Below are 27,696 nucleotides of genomic sequence, written 5' to 3' on the forward strand. Positions count from 1 at the left end.
TAATTCTCACCTTCTGCAGGAAAAAAAGAAAAAGTGTCTGGTTTCAGCTGATTAACTAATCTCCCTTGGTGCTCCCTGGGGAGAGACACCCATGATAGTGCATCCTACCTGGCTAAGCACAGAGGATGGGTTGGGTTGTGCCTAAGACATGGTTCTGTGTCTATTTGACTGCACAGGCAGTCCAGGTAACTGGACATGTAATTTCTAGGGTCCACGAAGAAAACTGAAGATCCACAGGGTAGTATCTGAAACATCCTCATCTGTTAATGATTCCCACCAGGCTTTGCTCATTCCCATTTTTTTCTACTGCTATTTCCTTTCAGGCTAAAAGAGAATAAGGGACCTATTTCTTGTCCTCAGTCCCAAGCAAGAAGCTGTTCTCCAGAGGTGTGTACTTGTCCTCACACCACATGGAAGCTGCTGTAGCTGATGGTGTATTTGTCAGCTGGAAAATAACTAAACCTTGGCCTGATAATCATGGGAGAGCCTAAGGGACGGTGTTCAGTGGTAGCTGGTCTGCAGTGTCAAGATGCCCAGGGGAGTGGTGAACAGCATCAGCCACTGCAACGCCAAGTGTGTCTGCTTAACTTCATCAGACTGGCCTGTTGAGACAACTAGGTATTTAGTTGTTATCTCTTTGTGCAGCTCAATCAAGTTACGTATCAACAGCATGAGGGTAAATGGAGCACGTTAATGTGGCACTCTCCAGGCTTTGGTGTTCTCTGTGTGTCTGTGGGCATTGTGGTGAGGAGAAAGAATTGTCAAAATTGGTGAAAAATCATGAGTTCTTGTGTGGATCAATAGGATGGGTTCACCATGGTACACACTTTCCGGTCACTCATAACTCCTATTTGACTGCTAGGTCTTTTGCTTCATAATTTCATTTCTTGTAGCTACACGCCCTCTACTACTGTCTATCAAAATGGGCAAGTGCAGACAGTGCTGGCACTTAATGGTTAAAATGAGTATTTTACATAACTAGAACACAACCTTGGGAATTAATCTCCTTGTTAAGGCAAAAAGGTAATTGTATTTTCTTTCTGGTAACTTGGCTTTCCCACATTTTCTGTCCCAGTCATGAAAGCATGAGGCTGTCTGGGCAAGCACTGGTCTCTTGCATGTTCTTCACAAGAATAGTTAGTGATGTTTCATCTATTACCCTTTGCAGTTTTATAATAGGTTGTTTTTTCCAGCAGATTTTAAAAAACACTGTTTGTAAAAAGTGTTTTTCCGTATTTCATGGCTCATTGTATCTTAGATCTTGCTGCCCCCTTTTAAAGCCTTACCTACTAGAATTTCAGTGAAGAGTTCATTAAAAGTGGAAAGAAACCCAAAAGTTTCCATTGTGCCACAGGAATGTGCATAAGAGAGGATCTTTGAGTATCCAGTCTCCACTGTGCTAAATATGGACTAAATAAACTTGGGGAATAAGTTCCTTGTTAATTTTTATTTCTGATCAGGAGTAATCTAAAAAAAAAAAAAGTTTCACTGCATCATTTCTGTTCCCTTTACTTGATCTACACCATTACACAGTTGTTCTTGGTCCTACATTTGATCCAAGGCTTGTGGGCTCTTCAGTTTAATTTGTAATTAATCCGTTAATTAAGAGGGAGAAAATGTAGTGTGAGGGTGGAGCTGGGGACCAAGAATCAAAGCTTCTGAGTTCTTCCTGGCTCGGTTCCTGACCTAAGGAAAGTCACTTACACTTTCTGGCCCATATTGTCTCTGGGACTCTCAGTATAATTATTTAAATGCCCTCAGGCAATAATATGAAAGCTGATAATGGCCAGATAGAAAGTGCTTCCTTTCACAAGCTCCATAGAGATGTTCATTTGCAGGTTTCAGGTCAAGTCCCCTTTAGGTTCAACCACTACCTGGCTTGTGTAATTATGGAAGAATATGGGGATGTCTACTGTGTACTTCTTTATAAAGAAAACATTCAGCCAGTCTTTGACTGAGAATGATTTAGCATTGGTAGTGATGAAGAAGACAGAAAGGACGGGCTTGGTTTCTGCAATCCCAACACATACATGCACCTGAGGCAGGAAGGAAAATCCCTTGCACTATGGATGTGAGAGCATTTGCTGTGATTCATTGAGGAGGGGGAACATCATGCCCATCCTGCTGAAACCTTGCACCTTAACTTTCCTTGCACTTCATTTTCACCTGGATCTCTTTTTAAAAAAAATCAAATGAGGAAAAAAAGCCAACAAAGCAAATACTCCTTGTAAGAACAAAGGAAAGAGGAATAAATAACCAGTAGGAAATTCCCAGCACACCCCTTTCTGAAGGTTTCAGGAAATTCCGTTTGTTGGAGGAAATGCTGAAAATTAGGAGGAGCCCAGAAGAGGGACTAGCAGGAGACAGCTGCGATCATTTTTCACTGCTAGGACTGCACTGTGTTGCCTCTCCTTTTACAACTCATCGGCAGGCATTATTACCTGGTGAAAAAATTTGTTTTGCAGCTCATCCTGAGTCCTCATAAATCATTAATGCCTGGCTAAGCACAGTGTGAGCATTACAAATACTCTGAGAATGAGGGCCCGTTCTGATATAACCTTGTGTCCAATACTAATGCCTGCTAGTTATTTAGTAATACAAAGGAGCCTCAGCGAGGAAGATCGATGAATCAATGCAGTCTCCTGACTTCCTTCTCCTCTCCACCTGCCTCTTCTCTTTTTCAGTTCAGAAACTGAGCTACAAAATATACAGGACTGTTCACAGTCATCTCTCTGTGGAGAGCACTACAACAAGTCACCAGGACAAGAAGGGAAATATGGCCTCCGAATGTCTATAGGAAAAAGAGGAGCTTCAGTTTCTGATTAGGGCTTCTCCTGATTTCTGGGTTTTTATGAGCCAAATCACACCACTGCTCTAGGCCTGTGTTTTCTGGTTTGCATCCCTTAATGAATGCATGCATCATAAAGCACACTGAAGTGTGTAAAGAACGTAGATAGAAACTGTGCCCAGGAACTGCAGGACTCTGTAATTAAACGGTGCTCAGTAAAGTCCAGGTAATCATCCCATTACCTGGGGGAGCCATTTGGGCACTCTGATGCTCAAACCAGCTCTCACGGTACTGGAGACAGCACAGAGAGCACATCTATAGCTGCAATGCCTGGACTTCGTGTCTTGTTAGTCGGCAGTCTTGGCCATAGTCATGAGTTCAAGGATGGTTTCTACTGCCCTGCTTACCCTGAGCTCACCTCCAAAAACCCTCAGCCTATTCAGAGTGCAACTATGTTTTCTCCTCCCCTCCCCTCCCCTCCCCTCCCCTCCCCCCTCTCCTCTCCTCTCCTCTCCTCTCCTCTCGTCTCCTCTCCCCTCCCCTCCTCTCCTCTCCTCTCCTCTCCTCTCCTCTCCTCTCCTCTCCTCTCCTCTCCCCTCCTCTCCTCTCCCCTCCTCTCCTCTCCTCTCCCCCCCCCTCCTCTCCTCTCCTCTCCTCTCCTCTCCTCTCCTCTCCTCTCCTCTCCTCTCCTCTCCTCTCCTCTCCTCTCCTCTCCTCTCCTCTCCTCTCCTCTCCTCTCCTCTCCTCTCCTCTCCTCTCCTCTCCTCTCCTCTCCTCTCCTCTCCTCTCCTCTCCTCTCCTCTCCTCTCCTCTCCTCTCCTCTCCTCTCCTCTCCTCTCCTCTCCTCTCCTCTCCTCTCCTCTCCTCTCCTCTCCTCTCCTCTCCTCTCCTCTCCTCTCCTCTCCTCTCCTCTCCTCTCCTCTCCTCTCCTCTCCTCTCCTCTCCTCTCCTCTCCTCTCCTCTCCTCTCCTCTCCTCTCCTCTCCTCTCCTCTCCTCTCCTCTCCTCTCCTCTCCTCTCCTCTCCTCTCCTCTCCCCTCCCCTCCCCTCCCCTCCCCTCCCCTCCCCTCCCCTCCCCTCCCCTCCCCTCCCCTCCCCTCCCCTCCCCTCCCCTCCCCTCCCCTCCCCTCCCCTCCCCTCCCCTCCCCTCCCCTCCCCTCCCCTCCCCTCCCCTCCCCCTCCCCTCCCCTCCCCTCCCCTCCCCTCCCCTCCCCTCCCCTCCCCTCCCCTCCCCTCCCCTCCCCTCCCCTCCCCTCCCCTCCCCTCCCCTCCCCTCCCCTCCCCTCCCCTCCCCTCCCCTCCTCTCCTCTCCTCTCCCAGAGCAAAGGATCCATCTATGCAGTTGCTCTTCATACAGTTGTATTCTTTGGACACTGGAATAATTGGTCATGAGCTTTAAAAGAGGAAATGGAATGAGGTGAGATGGAGATTGGCCCCTTGTGTAAGTGTGATCTTAAACTTGTATGACTTGGTCTTGGTTGGAGCCCTCGTCCTGAAAGGCTTCTGCAAGGGAGGTTGTAAAATCACAGGCACTAGATCTTGAATAGGAACTTAGGAAAAGTGTAGATGGAGATGGAGGACAGCAGTTGGGCAAATCTGAAAAGGGGAATGACAGAAAACAGAAGTGCAGTTAGGTAGAGGATAAGAGAGTATCAGAAAGTTTAGAGGGTAAAGTAACTGTCTTTGTGTCATGAAATGACAGTAAATTGGTCAGGAGAAAAATGTAGTTGCTGTAAGTGAAAGTGGTAAAATGGACGGAGACAGAAAAAAAAAAATCGTTCATATGAGAAAAGGGACAGAAAAATACTTCCTCCACAATTGCCTCCAAAAATACGCAACTGAGAGAGCACCTGGTGCTGTTCCTGTGAAACCAGAGACCTTAGCCTCTTTGACCCTACATCAGGTAGAATATCTCGTGTCCAAAGCATCCTTGGTATTTAACTGAGGCCTGAAGCATTCATAGTCAGGTCAAATTCATGGTCAGGTCAGACTTTAGGCATCACACCTCCAGCAAAAGCCTGAAACTTTCCTGCAGAGGAGTGAACATTTGGATCCTGCTTTAAGTTTTGCTGGAAACATATGATTACACTTTAGCTTGGATGAATTTGTTAAAAATGGTCTCTGCTATAGCACCCACAGGACAGTGGTTTATTTTCCCCTATTATAGATCTGACACAAGCCTGCTGTTATTTCTGTGCCCTCTCTAATGATCTGCTTGCTCTCTGGAGAGCACTGACCCATTTCAGCACAGAATAATTAGCCTTTCAGACACTACTGTGTTTCCATTAAATAGACATAAATGTGCAAGGTGACATTTATTTACTTAGGACTGAAAAATGTGCACCACAGATGTTGGGGCTTGGGAGAACTTCAGTCCCTTTTCATGCCACAGCTGTGTATTTGCATGCTTTCCTGTTGTTTAACCACTAGTGCTTCGCTGAAATGATTCCTGTTGGATTTCTTTGGGGAAGCAGGAGAGCACAAAGATTGTTTAGGTCTTCATTTCACCATAAAGCCCTTTGGTGATGCTTTGGCAGCCAAGTGCTTGAGCCCAACAGTAGCTTTAAACACGGTTATAGTTACACTCTTTAGGTCCCTTTTACTTTGTGTAAGCAGGGACTCTGTGTAAAGAACTGTTGTTGATTTACAGATCTGTCTGAAGAGGAATGTGTTCAGGGTTTTACACTGAGAAAATGAGAACCTTGACCTATTGCAAACATAAAATAAAACCAAAATCCTTTAGTATTTAAAATCAGCTCTTTTATCATCTTGATCACTGGCTTCTGAACGGCCAGACTATTGCCCAGGTGAAAAGTATATTACTCATCTTGATAGCCACTTTGGTCTGCAAAGTTGGAGGGAAGTCTTACCCTTAAAAGTCCATCCAGCATATAAAACATGTAGGTTGCTTGGTAGTTCACATCCACACATGAAGACGTGGCATGCTATTATTTCATTCTGTTAGTACCAATAGGCTTTATAAAAGGAGGAATCATGCAAGGTAGGTGCTTTATTGCAGGACAGAAACACTTTCATAGGTTATTTTAATCATTACGATTCTTTCATGATGTGTGAAAGTTGATTGTTGCTGTAAATGAAGCCATTGAAGGCTAAAAAATAAAAATGCTGTGATGGTAAAAATCCTTGGAGTGCAAAAAATGGGAATTGCTATAAAAGGTAGTAATTTATTCTCTGCGTGAGACTATTTTTTATCATAAGGATGCTTTTAAGCTAATTCTGAAACATATGCAATTGTAGTCTATATAGCTGACGTATATTGCAAGATGCATTGATATTTGGCTAATTTTTTATGCACTGTAATTTATATATTATTTAGATGTACTATCTTATTCTGTTAACTGAGAGGCTTAACACATTTTTACTATGTTAAGGATAAGTTATTTTCGCAGGTCTTGTGGTTTTATTATTTTGACCCATATCCAGCTCATATTGCATCATAATACCATATTTTTACTAATATTATTCTAGTGTGTTCAAAACTTATTTGCATTTGGATAGAAATTCATTAGCTCTTGATTTTTATTATAACAAATTATTTTAACTTTTCTGTGATAATGCATTCTCTGTGTTTCTGATTTGGTGATGCTGAAATATTTTGTTTTCGTTTTTAACCCTTCCAAATTTAGGATTGGTTTTGCTTTTTTTCTGTATATATATTTCAGTTGTTTAGACCTACTGGTTCCTGCTTTTTTCTTTTTCTTTTTTTTTAATATGTTATGTTCGTAACTTCTGACTGTCTGTGTTGAGCCAATCTTACCGACAAAAATATCAGTTGTTTCCTGTTTCTCTACTTCTTTACAAAAAAAAAAAAAAAAAAAAGTAAAAAGTAACAATAAAAAACTCTTAATGGGAACCCTGGCACTGTCTGTCTTCTCTGTTCTGCAGAAATGTTGAAGGAGTTGAACCAGCAACGCAGAGCGAAAGAGTTTACAGACCTGAAAATTATTGTTGAAGGCAAAGAGTTTGAAGTCCACCAAAATGTTCTAGCTTCCTGCAGCTTGTATTTCAAGGACCTGATTAAAAGGTTTGCCTTCCTTCCAGCTGTGATCTGCTCTGTTCTTTTGTAGGGCGCATTTGTGTCGCTTTTTTTTCCTCCCCTCTCTTGCAGGTTTATGAAGATTGAATCTCCTGTCACAGAGCCAGTAGCCATTCTTTCCACCTCCTCTGAATGTATTTCCAAACTGAGACTCAGACCCATTTGTTACACATCTGACTCGTACAGTGTAATTATTTCTGATAAGTAGAGGCTGGTTTTGGCCGAAGAAAGTGTTCCACCACTGAGAGATCTAAGATTTAGACTCAACTGCTAATGGTGATTCGGACCACAACTGAAAACTATTGCTGTCAATGTTTTCAAGGGACTCTGTCACATATGACAAAAGTCTGTCCTTCGGGCTACAATAAGCCATCAGCGTTCTGGTGAACGATGCTGAGATGTCGTGCTAATAAAGCATTTCGAGTATCGTAATCCCTTTACCCTGAAATCTTTGTTACATGCTTTTGTGTGGCTTTTATGGGCAAAGGGATTGATATTTTTATTATTTGGGGACTTTTAAAAGAAAAGGCAACTGATTAATTTATCTAGAAAAAAATAGGAAATTAGACAATTTTCTGGTCAAAATATAGCTCAGTCTGCATGTTGGACTAAGGGTAGTTTTTTCCTACAAACACTCTAGCTTAGGGTAGGTACAAAATGTACATTTTCTAAACATCGTGTCTCCGCCTTTGCATTTTCCCCCCTCTGTTTCTAGCTGATTGATTCTAAACAGTGCATGATAATCTTTTTTTTCCATTACATTGATTTTTCAATTTGTATGCTTCATATACTTGCATAGGAATAAATTGGTACTCTCATATTATTAGTAAGTTAGAGTAGCAAGTAGGGAGAAAAAAATCATGAGGATAACTTTCATTTTTCTCTCAATCATCAGCAAATTAATGCAGCTGCTGATTTTGCCTTGCAGTATTTTCCTGAGCAGACTGGGCCTGGACTGTGCTAAAAAATGGGATTAAAGAACATTTTGCTTGCTTCAAATCCTGTATTTAAATTTTGCCAACTAACACAATAGTGACTGTATTTTATTTCAGGATGGCATATTGGCTGGTATCTCCTTTCAGTGTATTATGTCCTTTTGCACAAAGCTGGTTCTATAATTATGGATATATATTACATTTCTATGATATAACTGTGCTGACTGCCTTATCAATTATTCATAAAAAATATGTTGGCCTAGGAAGCATGTCTTTTCCCCTCTGTAAATCTAATGATTGCTAGCTATAGCTATGCCAGATCTCTCCTGTCCTTTCTCTTCTGTCTGCTCATTATCATTTAATTGTTAAGGCTACAGTGTATGCTTTTTAGGGTGATAAGGAGTAGAGTCTACAGGGAAATAAAAATCTTAGAGTCAGCTCACAGAAATCTAATAGCTGGCTGGCCAAAGACTGTCATTTGGATTTTGCTGCAAAGACATCTGCTTGTGTGCAGAAGTCACCAGGCAGCATCTATTTCTGGAAGCACACTGAAGAATCTTGCCACTTTATTATTTAGTTATCTAATGGAGATATACATTCAATTGAACACTGCTCTGATATCATTTAAAACAAACAAACAAAAAACCAACAAACTTTTTAAATGCTCTGAAAAGAGACTATGAGAGCAAAACCCTAGATCTCAGCATTTATTGTCTTTTAGCTGCTCTCATAAGGCTCACATGCATTACAAGGAAAAAATAGTGCAAGTTTTAGCCCATTTGCCAACCTCACCACTTTTTGCCTTCTTTCACATCATCATCAGCAATAAATATTCCAGAAGTCGATCTTTGTCCACCGTCAGGTCTCTCTATCCCAGTTGTCTTCCATATATAACCTGAGTTCCAAGCATGTAACCTTGATGATGGCTAATGGAGTTGCACAGGTGTATCCAAGGCAAAAATACTTTTATTACCGATGATGATGCTTGAATAAGGAAAAATGCATCTTGATGTCTAGTTGAGTTTGCAAAACCGCCAGGTGAGAAAAATAAATATTCACCTGTAAACTGAGCAAATGTGTCGTTGCAAAGCAATAAAATCAGGGCCATGGGGTGGAATTTCTGAAGACTTGCTTTTTAGAGGATACTTGCAGTGTAAAGCCTAGTCCTTTTAGAAACCCCATGAAGTCAATAAGAGTCAAGGACTCAAGTTGCAAGAGGCACTCAGTATTTTGTAGGATCATGCCCTTAACAATACAGAATCATTATAGTTCACAGAGTCAGTATGTTTATAAACACAGTATGTCTAGAATCCTCTCCTGATATTTATTCACAGTTCTTTTGAGATAGTACTTAAGGCTTTATATGATTTATATTGTGCTCTCTGTGTTATTATAGAAATCAAAACAAGAAATGGCATTTCTTCTAGAAGAATAAAAGAGATCTCTTTATATTATATATAATATAAAGTACATATCAATCAGCACATGCTAGGGTTAAGCTCTAATGCCATTCCAACCAAAGGCACCGATGGGTCACCAGAAACATCGATGAGAAGATGATCTATTTATGAAGGTGCTATGTGCACTCATCTAAACGTGCAGGAAAAGAATATCTTTCAGAGTATTTACTTCAGCTGTTCTTTGCCACAGGCTAGTTATTGTTAACCTCATGTTCTGCCATTGATTCCACTGTGTGTTGGAGTTGGTATCTGATGGTAGAATAGCAAGTAGTGTCTCAAAAGAATAAAAGGGAAATGTTCAGAAACAAATAAGATCATTTATTCCTTCCTCAAGAAAACCCAAAATATAGACAAAAAGCATAATAGAACTAGAGTTATTGCCTGTCTTGAGGAAAACTATTTGATAAGAATTAGCCATAGCAGGGGAAAAGAATATGTTATTTTTATTGCACTGTAGTGAAAAGATAACCAGGTTTGATTAACCAAAAAAATCTGAAGTTATTATTTATGAAACAAATTTGGTAATGAGAGTGCACTTTGAAACCCCCTTAGTTTTTCAGAAAATGGTTGATCCTGCAATGCACTGAGCATTCTGGTCCGTGTCCAGAAAAGTCCTTGTTCCATGTAATTTATCTTCTCAATATATGAGTGTGGCCCTTTTGAGGTTGGGTTAGGCCAGTTAGCAGGCACTGTGCTCTTGGAAATGGTTAACTACCCCATCAGATGCTGTGCAGCACTTGAGCCTAAGCCAGGACTCGATGTTCATCTCCCTCCCAACAGGAGCTGACCATAAAAAACAGTCTTAGTCCTTTTCAGTGCGAAATCATCTGAAAAGGATTAGGTGTATTAGGAACAGCAGGTGCGACATGTTCCAGACGTCTGTTCCCCTTCATTGTGCCCACGAAGAGAGGGAAGTGAGGTGCAGGGGATGGATGGGGATGGATGAAGATGCATGTCCAGGGCTGGTCCCGCAGTAGGACATAGTGCAATAACCTCAGGGACTGCGGTGCTGTCGCTACCAGTCTCAGGAACAATTTTATACAATATTAAACATATTCAGGGAGTGCAGTGTTTTCTTCAGTTCTCTTCATAAAATCCTCTTTAAATTTTTCTTAATTTGGGGGGGTTGAATATTTAAGCCCACTTTATGACAGGTTTGGTTTTGAGTACTTTGCCTTACTGCTTGCTTCTTCAGACATAGAGCATGTACAGGAGTTGCTACATGTCATCTGTGCTTAGGGGAATCATGTGGTTAGTCAGCTTCTTCAAACTGTGACGTGTACGAGATTACTGCAGTGTAAGACTTCAGGGAAAAAATGCATTATAATAGCAGCCAGAATAGGGTAGTGTTCCCTAAATGCCATCTTATGTATTTTGAGTGCACTGCCCTCTGATTTGCACCTATATTTTAGGTACTTAAGAGAACAGCCTTCCCAAAGCAAGGGCCTAATTTATGGTACAGGCAATGAAGAGAAGCACATTGAAGGCTTCCAGAAGGAGCCTCTTCTCCTAATTCAGCTATCGATGTGCAGGCAGGTAGGAGATCCCTCTGGAGCAATGAGAGATGCTCATCTCTCGCTGTTAGTCAACCAACATTCAGGCGTTGGCATCTGAGGCAGTTTTACTCTAACCTCACCTTCTAGATTATGACTCTAGCCTGCAGAGGGCGGGAAGGCCTATCCAGGAGGCAAGTCTTCTCACCATAAAAGTCTAAGATATGAGGTGGAGGAGGAGGCCATCCCTCTTTACTATTAAGAGAGAGGTGAGGTGGTTTGCTTATTATGGGTGTTACATCGCTTCCTTCAGGGATCCAGCCTTAGCTGGTTATCTGGGCTTCCTCTGCAGTCATGGGGGAGCACTGGAATGTCTGTAGGATGGGTGGTTCAACCCACCTTATGGTAAATAGTATGAACTGCCTTCTGGAAATGCTCATTTTTCATTGCCCAGAGGGAAAGGCCAGTCACCCAGTCTGAATTGTAGTTGGCTAAAAGTACACGAATGATTCCTTCTGGAAGCTAATGTTTGTCTAAATGTCACATACGTATGCTTATATATGTACACAGAAAGAAAGAAATGGATGAGGATCCATTAAAAATAAAAAATCTCCAAAATGCCCCTCTCACAGAGCACATATTTCCTTATTTAAACCATTCTTGGTTTGGGGGAGGAGAGAAATGAGCTCTGTGTCTTTGTATCTGCCCTAGAAGAAATGGTAGAAGAATGTGTTCTGGAAGGAAGGAAGGGATGGAAAATCCCATGAAGAGGCATAATATTTTTTTTCCAGCTGTATTTGGGATAGACAAATACAGCTGCTGGATAAATGGAATGTCTGGTATTTCCGTAACAAAGTTTCACCGGAACATTTTAATTTGCTGCTTTCTTCTTAACCCAACCCAAAGTGCTGGAATCTCTACCAAATATGACATTATTAATAGGAAGACTTGATATAAAAGTCTCTTCTGGGCCAAATGCTGGCTTTATAAGCAGACTTTAGTTTTATTTCTTTGTGGTCAGTTACTAAAGACATACAGATCCTGTTCTACAATCTTTATCTTTTCAAGATTTGATTTTAATGATGCTTTCTAATCTTGAAGTCATTCTGACTGCCTGATTCCACTAGCACAGAGCAGTAAGTCACATACACAAAGAGATTCGGTCACCAGAAGCAAGCGTTTTTGATGCAGCGTAATCTGGCAACACTATGTTCATCCTTCTTTTCCTTAGGAGCAGAGCTAGTGACTTCATGGCCAAATTGCTTTTCCACAATACCTTGCCTCTTTCTGCAAGCATTCAGATATTTTATCTCCCCCCCAGAAAAGCAACAACAAAAAAATAATCATTGTATATACTCTCCGAGGGCTTGAAGGCAGGGCAGGAGGGCAGGAGAAGTAAAGTATTTAGGGCGAGAGGGCCCAATTCCTCTTGCTTTACACCTACACTGAAGACAGAGATGTCATTCTGCATTTTACACCATTGTGTGGAAAGGCAGCATTTGGATGCAAGACAGAGAAACCTGCCACTATCCATCTGAAACAGTCTGACAAAACTGCAAAAGCATTTAGATGTCTGGAAAACAGACTGTCTGGTTTGTGTTTACGTTGTAAAAAGCCCAAAATGAGAAATAGCAGATGAAAGAAAAATCTACTCTTAGTGACCCCTTCGTGTTTTCCTGCTTATTAAGAGCCTTGCTCTTTTACTCCGGGAGAGGAGTAGGCAGTATTCCCACATCTGCATGCTTCAGCTCCTAGGTGAACAGAATGACTGTTGAAACAAATTAAAACATATTTTTTTAAAAACAGAGGAGAATGGAGTTAAAAATATGATGTTTGTTTCAGGTGCCAGGAGAGGTACATTGTGACTAGGCAGCACCAGTGGTTTCTGTTAACCCATTTAAAAGAGTCTATGAGAATGGGAGGTTGCGTGGGAATGCAAAATATTCTTCACTCTTTACTGCCAGGGTGCAGGTGCAAATTATGCTATGGATGACATTTTTCTCTTAAATGAGGGACTGATAATTGCTCTGCATTGGGCGCAAAATCTTGGCCCAGGAAACAGCTTTCTGCTTTTGGTGGCCCCTTTCCGCGAGCGCACTTTGCTTGCTCTGCCTGGCCGAGCAGCCGCCCGCCCACCCGCCTGTCAGAGCTGCCTGCTGGGTTTCAAATTTTGCAGCTGCCAGGCCTTGGAAAACATGTTTTCATCAAGCAAAAATGTATGGTCCTCTACATAAATGAATTGCAGCTTACAAATATTCGGTGGTGGTGCTGGGCTGCCAGGCAAAGGAACTGCCACAAACCCTGTAGCAGGCATTGCAGCCTGGCTATTTCCAGCCTGGCGAGCATGGCTGTGGATTAGGCTGGTGAGTGGCTGGGACTGGATGCTGCTCTGAAAGGAGGGAGAGATCGATGTGCCCTGCTCAGAAGAGAAACCATGGCAAGGAGGACAGAAAGGCTCCTTCCCAATCCTCGAGGTGCAGCGCAGAAATTAAGCTTCTGCCTTATAATGGCTGCAGCTTGCAGAGGCATCAAGCAGAATCACTTAACCTCTCGCTCCTCTCCCTCATTGACAGCATCTCTATTTACTGTAGTTTGGGCTTCTCGCTCACATAATTTTTAGACACAACTATAAATCCTGCAAATCTTATCCAAGGAATGACAGACTAATCACCTCTCTTGCTCTGGCTAGACCTATCCGCAAGCCATGCGGCTGTCATGCAACCACTCATAAGATGTCGATGCCAGTGACCTACCTATATTTACTTACAACTCACAGCCCCATCTAGGCTTGACTTGAAATTTAGGGGTGAAAGGGAACAGTTATCTAACAAGGTGCAGTTGAAGCTAAATGGATCAAAGACAATGAAAAAAACTTCCACGGCATAGAAACTGGAGTAATGTTCTTGGAAGCTGTCATTTTTGGGCTACTTCCAAAAGCCAGTCTTGCCCTAAACCAAGGGTAATCAAATCAGCGTGCTCGCAGGTAGCTCCAGGGATCAGCAGTTCACTTCCTTTCATTTAAATCATCAAGGATTAGCCACTGCCAGATTGGGATAACAAATTTGAATTAATATGACCATTAAAATGATCATATCAAAGCACGATCCCCTCTTTTTGCTTGTATAGCACTAAGCTTCATTGACTGAAATATGCCAAGCAGTTCTGTGCGGTGGTGTGGGCAGGGATTGATGGGGTGAGAAGAGCTTACCTGCCCTTACCCATATATACTGCGGCCATAGGTAATGCAATATATTCCCTTTCATTGGTGTCCAGAGTACAGGCTGGCTCTGCATAGACCGTAGAAAAGCACTAACAACACCCTGTAGCTGAATAAGAAAGAACTAGTGCCTGACAGAATTAATTCTAATTACTGAAATGCTGATTGGGATCTTCGGGCACTACCATAATCATAGCAGTAGTAATAAATAATAATTGTGGTTATCATTATTTTATTATTTTTTTCCCTCTAGACATTGCAATGAAGAGAAAGAACCTGGGATAGACTTACCTAGATAATTACTTGTATAAATTTCACTACATTCCTAAGAAACAGATTTATTAGCTGCATAATGCCAGCTCTCTGCTAAGCTGGTTTTTGATGGTGTAATAAATATCATTAAAACAAATCAGATAGGAGTTGGTTAAGGGGGCGAACTTTAAGTTTGATGAGCATAAATTTTTTATTCTGTCATTTTATTTTTAATCTTCCTTCCCACGTAATCCACCAAAACCTGCTTGCATCGTTTATTTACCGTTAACAAACAGTAGCTCTCACCTCATGCTATTTTGCCACATATTTGCTGAATTAGCCTGCCAGAGATACTTGCAAACAAGTTAGATCCCATACTGTTAATAAGTTGGCCCATTTTTTTAAACTTCTCCACTAGCACCTTGTGAGATTCAGTTTATTCTCAGTCCCTGGCAGAAGTCTGGGTCATGAAAAGCTGTTCCTCCAAGGGCACTCGCTATTCACTGCTTCATTCACTTGCTAGTCATTTAAGCCAGCATCTTCAAACTCGTCATCTTCTTTCTTAAATCTCAGCAGGGAGGCAGATTTGTGCCTCCAACTGTGATCTCCGACACTATAGCGTTACAGGCTGCTGCTGATCCCGTGCCTTTAGAAATAGTCTTGACCGAGCAATTAGATTGTGTTCCGTCTGTGAATAGCATTAAGGGTATATAAGAGACACAGCTCTTCTGTTTATTTTATTCTAGCCATGTTGTCCATGAACAAAAGCATTTGCTGTTAATCCCATTGCTCGTCTTGGTTTGTAATGATCATTTCTGTGATGGTGAATTAGCAGGAGCTGCTAGTGCATGCCCAAGCTCACAGCCATTAATTTTCCTGATTTTCTTCTGATAGAGCAGGTGCAAACTGGCAGTGTTTGACCCTAATAAGTTACACTAGTCTTGCCAAATTTTGTTTGCCTGGAACAAGGAACATTATTTGTATCAACAGCCTGGTAAAAAGTGAACAAATGGATTTGTTGGTCAGGTAAATTTTGGTGACAAATTTGCAGCACTGTGTTTAAGCAATGTAATTTATTTAATATTGTGATTTTACTACTTATTTATTGTAATCATACAATAGCACCATTACAGTATATGTTTTCTTGTCTCATGAGGCAGATGGGTAGTGGCTGAGGCTCAAAGATAATATTTATCTACAAGATAGTATAACGAAGGCAGAGATTTGCAAGTTAATACATTTTGAGCTGATAAAATAATTCCAAAGGAGAAGCGGTGTTAGGGTGTAATTAATTTTTTTCAAAAAAAATCCTATTTAATAGAACATTTGCCTTATGACATACATATTGCAATGATGTTGCTCTATATATGTCCCTTCCTGTCATCATTTACATAATTGATTACCTTGCAGCTGCATAAACTTGAACAACTCAGTAAATAACCTGTTACCTCAGTACGTACATGCATCTTGGTGCATGTGTCGCAGAAATGTACATTGGTCTGTTTGGGCATCTATGCTTTTATATCTCATGAGCATGTAATTATGATAGATCAAGCCCTTTGGTACAAAATAGACTTTCCATGTAGAGTGTTGTGTCTTTTCTGTTCATAGCTGAAGGTTGGCTATAATATAATGAAGTTCCTTTGTTGCTTCTCCCAAGATAAATAGACATGTGGGTTTTGAACCATTAATAACTCTGAAGATGATGAAAAGTCAAATAGCAGACAGTTAAGACGCAGCAACATTGCACTCTCTCCTTTGCCTGGAGTTTCAATGCTTAAAGGATTATGTTCCACAGTAAACAAGATGTTCAGTCTAAGCTGTATAGACCTGAACGGGAGGTTCTAACGAGCACATAGCTAACAGACTCCTAAGCCTCATGAGAAGCTGCCTATCCCAGCCTGGAGTCCTTTCTTTGGTAATCAAAATAATTTAACAGGGAGAAAAGGAAGTAACTTCTCTTCATTTAAGTGCTTCATCTTACACAAATATCTTGGATTTCCTGTTTTCTGGAGACCAAAACACTGTCCAGCAAACAAAGCAATTTAATTTGCATTTTTTTGTGTGTCCCCTATATATCCTGGTAGCAAATATTTTGCTCTGGTGGAATGGGAACACAATTACTGTAGGGTAAACATTCATGTTCCTAATTATAAAAGCGAGCCAGCAAAATCAGCATGTCGAGCTGATGGGGCAGATCCTGGGAGGGTGCGAGGTGAAGAGACCAGCAGGCAACTGGCTGTGGGACAGGCCGTTGCGTTGCTCCAGGCAGGGAGCAACCAACCCCAAAATATGGGCTTCAGATGCCTCAGTCCAGGGTGGAGCTAGAATTGATACCTGCATACCAGCGGTCTTGTAGCCTCCTGCTAGCTCAAACATGTGCTTTTAGGAAAGGATGTTCAGATTCCTGAGTTGTATGAGATCCTGAGTAACAGAGAGTCAAATATAGCAGATTTTTTTTTTTTATTAAGCTGCTTAATGTTTTCCTGTTTCTTAAAAATAAATTCTGAGTGTAATGAAAAAAATGGAGGCTGTATTATGGAGCTAGCTCTTTGCTGTGGTCTCCTGTTGGGAGCAGCAGGTGATGCTGGTAGGCTCTGTTCACAAGCAGAAGTGATGCACCTCGAAGAGGCATCAAAAAAAAGATGCACATCAGGTCCCATGTGTCCGGGGAAAGATCACAAATAATAATTCTGAATGTGTCTTTTTAAAAAATAATCATTTAGTTAAGTGCCCTTTTGGAGCACAAAGCTTAAATATATGTCATACCTTTGAGTCTATGGCACAGTGAGTCATATGGCTTTGAGTGTAAATAGGTGTCACAAACTCTGTCAGTCCTCCTGTTCCCAACTAGGCAGCCAGGGAGGAAGCTGAACCAACTGTTCCTAGGCAGTAATGTACATTTACATAAAATCTTTCACATTTTTCATGTTTATTCCGTACAGATGGCTCCATTTTGAACATCCAGAATTTGTTTTGACTTTGTGACTATAGCTTGTAAACAGAAGAGTTGGCTGGCATCTGTACCGGATATAGGTAGCTTTTCGTATTTGATCTAAAATTGAGTGAGGCTGTAGCCAAACCATTAGTCAGTCAAAATAATGTTGCAAGCCGGTTAAAGGCAGCATATTCAAAGCATGAGGGAAGCCTGAATTAGAGGCGGTAGCGCTGTCCATAAATTGACAAATTGATGCGCTAGCGGTGTTTCACTTACACAGCTACTTTAGCCAGACTCCAAATGCGGCTTTGCAAATCAAGGCATCTCACTATTAAATGTTTTGAACTGAATCATACAGAATTTCTGTTACTTGAATGTGTTGATACGAAAAATGCAGGGAGAATGCATAGATATACATATATTTATAGCTCAAGATAGAAAATTTGGTTGTGTCGCTATTAAGCATGCAAACACTGGTGCTGATTCTTGTCTGTGTGTATTACATGTATGGAAATTATTTTCAAGGACAAATGAATACCAAAAATGTGAAGTTCTTTACTTTTGTCAGTTCCACTCATAAATATTACAGATGAGGTTTTAGGGTTATTTTTCCTGCTATCAGTATTTAAACGTTTTAGCTTTTTTTTATAAGTTAACAGGAAGGGACACCGATTTTGATTTGTGATTTGCGAGTGTAGTCAAGCCATCTTTTGCCTTAAAAGATTCTCTGTACCTTTGTCTTCTCTAGTTTAAGTAATTAAGTTGAAGGATAAGTAGCTAGAGTATGTTCAGAGGCCTTGGCTTAATTTTGTTAGACATAATTATTCTAGACAATACAGAATATTTTTCAATAACTCCCCCCTTACCCATTCAGACTGTATCTATGCTTCCTGCTTATCTGCAGGCTCAGTTCTGCTTGCACATTGCTCAGGTCTATCACCTTGCTGGAGAAATAGATGATTTGTAAATCTGAAAGAATTCCCCAACAGCTACCATAAAATTAAGCTGTTAAAGAGCTCTTGGAGCTTGTTTAAATGTAGACCTAAACAAACCTCTTTGCTGTTTAGCTCAAGATAAATCTTTTTAAAAGTCCTGTTCTAAATCACTTCCCAATTTTAATGAGTTTATATATCAGCCTTTGCCAGATTTTTACTGTAGCTATTCTCCAAGATTACAGCCATGATAAAGTAAGGACTAAAATTGTTTATTATATATTATTCTTCAGAAGCAAAACTTTTTTCCCCCAGAGGCTGTTGGGAGAGCTATTGATTTTCTGCCACAATGTGAAATGTGTGACCTTTATAATATGAGCAATGATTACAAGGCCAATAAAATGACATCATTCTGTTTAAACTTTAGAGTTCGCAGGGCAAATAGCAGAATGTGCCACATTTAATGATGTCCACAGACGATAAGCATACATTGCCTGGCTTCAAGTGAGACAGAAACAAGGAGCAGGCAGGCTCTCCATCCCCAAAATTCCCCCCGTCTGTGCCAGGAGACGGGGAACAGCAGTGTATTATGCAGGTAGAGCTGTGTCTTTTCCCAGCTAAGGCAAGTCAGTGTTTTTCTGGTAGCAGACTTTTCTAAATGTTTGCATCTACCAATGCTGCTGACAAAACTCCTCCTGATGTGATACAGGATGAGCTATTTGGGGCACAGCTGTATACATTTGTACAGATTTTTCCCAATCCACTGCATATGCATTTATAGGACTAAATTCTATTCTTGTAATACGGCTTTAGCCACTTCATTGCAGTTCCTTTAGAGTAGCTGAGAGAAGGCTGCATCCCAAATCAGTGAAGTATAACTGCACAGAGCATATTGGTATTCTAATACATGTGAAAACAAGGAACACAGAAAGCTTCAGTGAGGCTTGGAGGCGGATGACACAATCTGATTCACTGACATCGTTTCAAAAAGAAATGTATGGAATTTCCCACTTCAGTCACATCAGTCTGTTTCCCCACATTATTTTCATCTCTTCCTTCAAACATTCGTGTTTGATCCATTAGGACCTGCTTCAACCAATTCCCGGTCCATCCTTCAGCCCATACCAAGCCAGATCCCCAGCGTGGAAACCAGAGTAGCTGTGATTTCCCTGTGCAGGCTGAACCAAGCCTGCGCTCAATGTTTGATCCAGCTAAACGTGGAGCCAAAGCACTCGCTGCTTAGAAAGCACAAGGGAAACAGCACAATACATTCAGGGTATCACAGAGAAAGGAATAAGGATAATTTTCTTTCCCATTTCTGGCTCATTGTGTAATATCAATAATCTCTGTAGCTTTGTGTTATACTTGCCGTAAGTGGCTCTAGTGATTGATTAAACACCTTAGCTTTTCTTTGGCGTTTAATCAATTGCAGCAGCAGTTTATTGCTTGGTGTATTACAAAGTTAAGGAGATTATTACTTAATTATTCTGAAAAATAGCAGCTTGCAGTTGTTGCTAACATTGGTATGTGTCTATGCTGACATTGGTGTCACATCATCCCTTTCCTTTGTGCCTCCTGCTCTCTGCACTGGGTGAGAGCGTGCAATTCCCAGTGGGTCACACGTAGTCATTCTCGCAGCCATGGCCAGCACAGTGCAATTAGTGGCATTAAATAAATAATTGCTTACAGTGGAGCTTCCCATGGTGCAAAGAGCCTGATTCTGTCGCTTGCTGGGTACCTCCAAACCTCTCTTAAATTCTAGGCAATGTCATTATTAACCAGCCCACGTGAATATGAATTAGCTGTCAGGTACAAACCACTTCTGGAAACAATTCAGCAAGAATTACATCAGTACCAAGAGGCATTTTGATAGCCCAGGGTGCAGCACTGGATGTGAGCACAACTGGAGATAAATCAGATGTGAGGCATGTTATTGGTATGTGAGTGTGAGGAGGAAAAAAAACCAAAACAACACATTTTCTGACATCCTCTTGAAGATCTAGGAAATGGCAGCTCTACTGTTTTGACACCTGAGTGTGTTCACTGCCTTGAGTGCAAAATTGAATCCATATGCAAGAGTTCAGAAAGAATATTGTGGTGTGATAAAGCATAAGGACTCAGGGTAGTGTACACATCTGTGCATGTAGGGGTAGCACATTCTTACCCATCTGCTTGTGGAATAGGATCTATCCCACCTGTATTCCCATGCAAAGGGCTAAGCTAATATTTAGATTTAAAAATGGGGTTTAGTAGTGCGTTTGTCTCCTTGTGCCTTGGTTTCCTTTTGTGAATGGGAGTAACCATTGTTTACTACCTTAGAGAAGCCTATGAAATGAAGGACTGCTAGCTGCTCCTCCACTGTGGTAATGGACACCATCTAAATACTTCCAGTAGAAAAATGAAACCTCTTTCAGGCTTTGATCCTGCAAAGATTTGTATGAATTAAAGGTGTGTTCTTGACTTGAATAAGGCTAGCCAATGGAAGACCAGTGACAAAACATCGACTGCAAATTGTAAGCACTTCCCCAAATGATTTTAGGAGTTATTGGGGACGGAGGAGGGGGGTGGGGGGAGAGGCATGAGGGAAGAAAACTGAACCTTGTGTGTTGCTGTTTTTCCTCCGTTATGGTAGTAGAGGTCTGACCATCACCTTTCTAGGCAGCTTTGTGAATCCAAGAGGTTGGTAGTGCTCTTGCTCATGCTTAAAGCTGGCATTGCCTGTGGATAGTGATGCTTTGGCCAGTCCGTGTAAGTCACGCAGCATCGTATGCCCGTTTTGTGTCAATCATGCAATGGCTTTTGCAAGTACTCTAGCAGAATTGGAGCAAGCAGACGTTGACTGTCCAGTGACTAGGAGAAGTTCATGTTTCTTTGAGAAGGTGTTGGATGGTCCTAACCATTAAAAGAGTTTATTTTCTTACTCCCACAGATTTCCCCTCCCCTCCTTGATGTTACCAAATTTATCATCACTTTTGTCTTTCAGGTGTAACCTGTCTTTAGTGTTGCAGACACATCAGCCAACCATGCATTAAGAACTGGGCCCTTACTTTAATTCAGTATAATTTTCTTTTTGTCCAATAATTTCACAAGCACTAATCCACACTTCAAATGCAGGAAATACTCTGATCCCCAAATTGTTCAGCACTTCATGCAGGAAAAACCGTAGGCCACAGTCATGAAACTCCTAGAGGATGGCTGCTGGCTTCCTGTGGCAGAGCTGGTTGTTGTTTTCCCCCCTCTCCCTTCTCTGCTCTAACCATTTTGTCTGTCTAGCTTGTCTTGTATTCAGTTTTCAAAGCAATTGCCATGAAGGGCTTCCTTTTTTTAGTGCCTAAATGGGAACAATAGATTTTTAGAATAAGCATATATGAATGTATATTTTATATGACCATCTGTATATGCCTATCATATCTGTCATATCTATACTTTAGTATAACATACAGAGAAATTCATGCTAAACAGAAATTAATATTTATTATTGTTATTTTTTATGAAAAGGTCTTTAAATGTATCCTTAAATGCACATGACATTTAAAATTATTCCAGTGCTAGATTCCTGAAAAAGTAGATGACCTTTTCTCTTGAAATTGGAGAGTGACTTTTCCTTAACAGTTATATTATGCACAGAAGATAAGATGTTAACCAAGATGTTAAAATGTATTGTTTCCCTTTGAAAGCTAATCCCATTACTCATTTTCATTAATATTGGCTCATTCATTTTTCTTTCCCTTTCCTTTCCTTTCCTTTCCTTTCCTTTCCTTTCCTTTCCTTTCCTTTCCTTTCCTTTCCTTTCCTTTCCTTTCCTTTCCTTTCCTTTCCTTTCCTTTCCTTTCCTTTCCTTTCCTTTCCTTTCCTTTCCTTTCCTTTCCTTTCCTTTCCTTTCCTTTCCTTTCCTTTCCTTTCCTTTCCTTTCCTTTCCTTTCCTTTCCTTTCCTTTCCTTTCCTTTCCTTTCCTTTCCTTTCCTTTCCTTTCTCCTTTCCTTTCCTTTCCTTTCCTTTCCTTTCGCAACTGTTTTTGCATGAAAATGCAGTGTAGCAATAAACAGAATTTTCGTAAGACTTGCTTGAAGACTCTTCTCTTTCAGATCCAGTTAAAGTTTTTAAGTTGAGTTATTTTAAAATTCATATTCTTCAGTTCCGTAAACAAAAATAATGGAGAAATATAATGAGGTGCAAAGCGATTTTCTAGCCCTCACTAATCAATGAATGCCAACAAAATGGGTATGGTGTAATGTCCGTAATTGAATTGTCTGCTGTTACCAGGTCACCACGAGACAGTAGCAGAAGTGGGGAGAAGCTGGAACTGGCCATGTCCAACCTCACTGCGGATGTCCTGGAGTTACTCCTGGAGTTTGTTTATACAGGTTCTTTGATCATAGATTCAGCCAATGCAAAAACCCTACTGGAAGCTGCCAGCAAGTTCCAGTTCCATACTTTCTGTAAAGTCTGCGTTTCATTTCTAGGTAAGAATCACTCCATCTAGTGAGGTTTTAAGGTTTGTAAGCCTTTCTTCTAACAACTCTTAAAATATAATTAAGAAACCCAAGACTAAATATAATAAAAAAGCATTATTTGTTTGGGTTGAGATTTGAATTTAAAACACTGACACGGTGGCCAGTGGAAAATTACGTAGATAAGTGTAGCCTGTTGTTTGAGTGGCAGCTGCTTTCACATCTTGGATAGGCGATTTTGTTGGGCCTAGTTTCATACTTGGTATTAAGATGACATTTTGTTTCCCAGAGGCTGATCTCTGCACAGATACCAGGCTGTAACACACAGGCTGGTTATAACCATGACGGAAAATGTTGGGTGCTACACCAGGCCAGCTTGGTCAAGCACTGGAAGAGTTGGAGGTGGACTCCCACAGAGGAGTCAGAATCTGCAGTTTTCTTGCATCTCTGAGAAAATCCTTCACATGTCCAATGTTGGTGCAAACAAGATCTGGTTGAACTACTCCAGGCTGAATTTTCACAGGGTTTGTTATTTTGTGGAGCTGTGGTCTAATGTCTATGTGTCATCGCAAAGGTGGGTGGGAGTGAAGGGTTGCTGTGCCCACCGCGGTAAGTAGTGTGCCCTGGCTGCAGGAGAGCATTTGCTCCAGCGAGGGTGTACAGAGCAACATCGTCACCAGTGCCTCTGCCCATTCTCTCATGGCCATGAGAAGCTTGTTCTTCTTGCCCGCAGCACCATGTCATCCTGCTCCTTTCATTTTCTATATGTTTTTCAGCACAGACTATTTCAAAACAGTGCAAGGTTTATGGCTCAGTTAGCTAAGCTTTACTGGTCTGAACTGGAGCCAGCCAGCCCCACTTCTGTCATGGCAGAAGAGAAGCCAGAACTGGAGCTGAACTGAAACACATGTTGGTTCAAATTCCTGCCTGTATCACATGCCACTCCTTCACTAACATGGCTATAATATCAATTAATAAGACAGTAATAATTTACAATTTTTAACGCAATTTTATTAATACAGAAAATGTGAGCTTGATCTAATATGACTTACTTCCCATGTCCAAGTTCCAAATATCTTTTTTTTTGACATCTAGTTTCTTCTTGGGCTCCCTTGACTCCTAGCTTGGTATGAGAGTTGTCATTCACTCTGGAACCCAAATGAACTGTAGGTTCTTCTTGGGCATTTCACATTTAAAATTGACATCTACAATTGCAGAATGTGGAAGATGTGAGTTTAAGAAGACTTGCATTCAGTAAAAAAAAAAAAAAAAAAAAAAAAAAAAAAAAACCCACCAACCTCAAATAATTCTAGTTTACTACTGTGTTAATCTTCATTGCTAACATTGCTAAGCTGGGCTGCTGGCAAGACGAGTGGCTTGACTAGGCTGGTACAATGCAGGCATAAGTAAAGAACCTATGGTACTGCATTCTCTTCTTCCTGACTTTTTATAAGTCATTTGTTTAAAAGTCTGTTCACAAATAGATGGGTAATGGTGAAATGAAATTTATGCTTTGCAGTCCCACGTGTTGGCTGTGCAACTTGAATGAGGGCTCTATCTCCAGCATTCCTTTCCCCCAGCTTCCCTTCACCACCTTTTAAACGTGATTAGATCTTGCAACCTTTCCAGGAGCAGGAGATCTGTTTAATTTGTGCTATCTCTAAAGATTCAGCCACAAAACCAAAATACATTTGTTTCCCTAAATCAATGTGAGATTTCTCTTTTCCGATAGTTAATATTTGAATTCAGTGAACCATGTTATGGTATGAAATAGTAGAGTTGGTTATAAGTTCAGTGATATATGGGGAGTCTCATTTGGAGAATTCATGGAGTGTAATTGCTTATTTTTATTTATAGCTGTGACTGGATTGCTATACAGAGATAGTAGAGCATTTGCTGTCTAAAAAGTTTAGGGAAAGGCATTTTGTCTTCTCTGTAGCTGTGTATTTTTCTTTTTATCGCAGCCCCTGCTACTCCCCACAAAGTAAAAATATGGTAAAAATCAGGGATTTTTCCAGCATTTCTGGAGGATTCACCAGTATAATAAGTGATTCTTTCCCATCAGTGGCCGCGTCTAATTAGTGAGAGAAGTAGAGGGAAGTCCAGAGACGCCCAAAGAAGTAAAAGCTCCAAATTAATAGGTCTGTTCAGCATAGCACAGCACCGTCTCAGAGGAAAGTCAGGACATCCTTTTTTAGCTGTGGAGCTCCAGCCGGGTCCTAACTGGTTGATGTCCAGGCAGCCCTTGTGTCTGTATCCTGGACCTCTCAGCAGTGTTGGGCAGAGCCACCCCAAAATCTGCTTGCATTTTCTGGTGGAAAGATGCTGCAAAATGTGTCAGGAAAATTCTTTCTTTTCAACAGAAGATTTCTTAACCAGCTTCACCAGGCTAATTATAGCCACATTCTCTCTCTCCTCCACATGCTGTCTCCTCTGCTTTTGTCTAGACCATGAGAAATGACAACAGCTTTATGCTGACTGATGCAATGATGCTGACAAGTTCATGCAGGCACCATATGATAACTGGGCAAATGTTTGCAAACTGGTTAGGACATCATAGGTATTTCCTCCATTCCTCCTTCATATGGCTGAAGACAAGGGGTTTTTTCTTTTTTTTTCTTTTTTTTTTATGTTTGTTTTATACTATCATCACAGTGATGTCTTAAATTGGATTTCAGGTGATTCACTTGTATCATGGTTTGGACCCACGATGCAGGCACCCTCATCACAGGAGTGAACAAATTCTGAGCTTGTACTTCAGCCTGCTGCTGATAAAATAAAAAATGTTCTTCCTTAAAGAAGCTGGTGGAACCTGTTAGATTCATGGAGCAGAATAGGAAAGAGCTGGAGCTCTGAATTTTCTTAGTCTCCTGGGCAAAGGACACAAAGTTTGCAAAGAGTACAAGAGGGAGCTATGAGAAAAACTGGACGGTGTACCAGTGATGAGACCCACATGAACAGGCATAAGCATCTGAGGAAAGAAGAGGCCTTTATGGTCCTTATGAATTTGAGAGAAAGTATTATGGGTAAATTTTTGTTCAAGGCAATGAACTTTGAGCCAGCTGGAGAACCACACTGCCAAGCACTGGCGAAACTGAAGTATCAACTATATCTGGAGATAGGAGAAATTAGGAACATTGTCACAGGGAAAGTGAAATCTTTCGGATGATGCATGTATATCCAGAAGTCTTCCACCTATCTCCTATCTTCACATGCTTTTGACACTAGTAGGAGTACCTGAGGAATAAGAGCCCCATCAGAATGTACACAGAGTATCATGAGGAAATGCACATTTTATGCTAATTTTAGTGATAACCAAGTCATCATGTAGAAAGCATATCTAAGTGAAAATACAGTACTTAGTGCACACAGAGAGGGCTTACATCCGCCGCTGAGCTTCCATCATACTGTTACCACAATCTCACTGAGTAATCCTTCCTGTGTACCCTCTATCTCTTAACTTTATCTCAAGTTGTCCCGCTCCCAGAAATGCAATCTTAGCAGTCTGCCTGGCTGTTATTTCATGATGACTCAGCACAAGATCCCACTGCAAAATTACTTCTAACACAAGTAGAGAATATCGGCTGCTGATCTGCAATATTGTGACATACATAGAAAAAAATATGCTTTCCAGCTCTGGCTGAAACCATTGAGAACCTGCTAGATTACATCTGATGTCCTTAAAGGCCACTCATAATTCTGTTACAAATGTCCTGAGCATTGGGAATAGCTTCACAGGCAGCAGTCATGTTTGGAATGAACTCAAGGTGAGACTCCACAAAATGTGTTGTTACAAGCCCAGTGTCACTCTGGCAAAACCAGCAATTATTGTAAACATGTCAGCATTCAAAGGAAAATGGCTCAGGAACAGATGGAGCAGAACTGGTCCTTAGCAGTCTTTGTCATTTTGGCATCCAGAAGTGCCCCTGGATTGCAGTCACTTGGGATGGGCTATATCCTATAGCATATATTATACAGCATATACGTAGTCACGTAGGCTCCCTTTATAGTCAGTGAAGAGTAACAGGCATTGGTAGGGCATGATTCTGCTCATCCTGAAGTTGTTATCCAAAATATTACAAGATTGCTTCTTGGAATTGTTTATGAGTGTACAGGAATTCGGATGTGATTGCTCAGTTGCAGCATAGACAGCTGGAGTCAAGAGGTCAATCTTGCCCCCAGATTTTCAGTTGAAGATGAAAAATGGAGGGTGTGTTTTTTCTGTTCACAGGATAGATTTTCTGTACCTTCTGTAGCTGTTGCCCCAGCCTGTCTTGCTCACCTGCAATGAATGCCTCTAGTTCACATGCCAGCCCTCATCTTAAAAGGACATCACAGTGCTCACCTTGCTGTGGTGCTCATCACATCAGAAGGGATGAAGTGCAATGAAGTGTGTCACCAGCCTCCTGGACATACCCTAGTCTGCATCTCCCTGGGACTTCTCCCTAAATGGCCTTACTGGCTGAATCAGACAGGGATAACGTCATTTGGGTCTGCCACTGAGCGGTTTCTCAGGGAAGAGGGAGTGAAGGTCAAAGGAACAACACGGAGCTGTTTGGAAACTGGTGTAACAGGCTACATCAGTCAGCCAGCGTTGTTAGAGGTAGAAAACCCAGTCCAGATCGGACAAAACCAGTCATGACCAGTGCTTTTTCTGCCCTACGCCACAGGCTTAGCTGTGGATGGTAAGGGAATCTCTCCTGATAGAGGCAGACCCAGTCCCTTGAAGGTGAAGAGTCATTCTTGCAAGTCTTTTCCATCATGTGCTAGTAAACAGTTGCTTAATGAGTCAAACTTGATTATTACCTTTATTATAAACCCTGTGAGGGTAAGGTGGAGCTGTATCAGATTCATCTTTGACTTGAGAGTTTGCCAAGTGGTGGTGAGAGTTTTGGGCTCTGTTAGATTATTATTTTTCCCCAGCTGTATGTATACATGAGACTGTGCCAACAGAGAGAACCAAGGAACCTGGAAGAGGTTTTGAGTTTGTTTGGGTTTGGGGTTTTTTTTTTTGAAAATAAGAAATTTTGGGAAGTTTATGTTTCACAGCTATCAGTTTGCAGCCTGCTGATAGCAAACAGTGCTGCTGCTCCAGTCTGGTTAAGAAAATGGGCTTCTTGGAGTCAGTACAACCAACTGATGCAAAATGAGATAACCTGGTTTCAAGATTGCTT

General features: G+C 41.3%; 1 protein-coding gene across 2 annotated transcripts in view; it reads left to right on the forward strand.

Moving 5' to 3' along the window:
• The window catches only part of KLHL29 (kelch like family member 29), a 406,353-nt gene that overhangs the window by 323,066 nt on the left and 55,591 nt on the right, over positions 1 to 27,696 (forward strand). For both annotated transcript variants that reach the window (XM_040598977.1, XM_040598978.1), the window contains exons 6-7: positions 6,694 to 6,832; positions 22,335 to 22,534. In XM_040598977.1, coding sequence (XP_040454911.1) covers positions 6,694 to 6,832; positions 22,335 to 22,534 — 339 coding nt within the window. The remainder of the gene's footprint in view (positions 1 to 6,693; positions 6,833 to 22,334; positions 22,535 to 27,696) is intronic.

Source organism: Falco naumanni, chromosome 6 (genome assembly GCF_017639655.2).
Source record: "Falco naumanni isolate bFalNau1 chromosome 6, bFalNau1.pat, whole genome shotgun sequence".
In the NCBI taxonomy this organism is placed as follows: Eukaryota; Metazoa; Chordata; class Aves; order Falconiformes; family Falconidae; genus Falco; species Falco naumanni.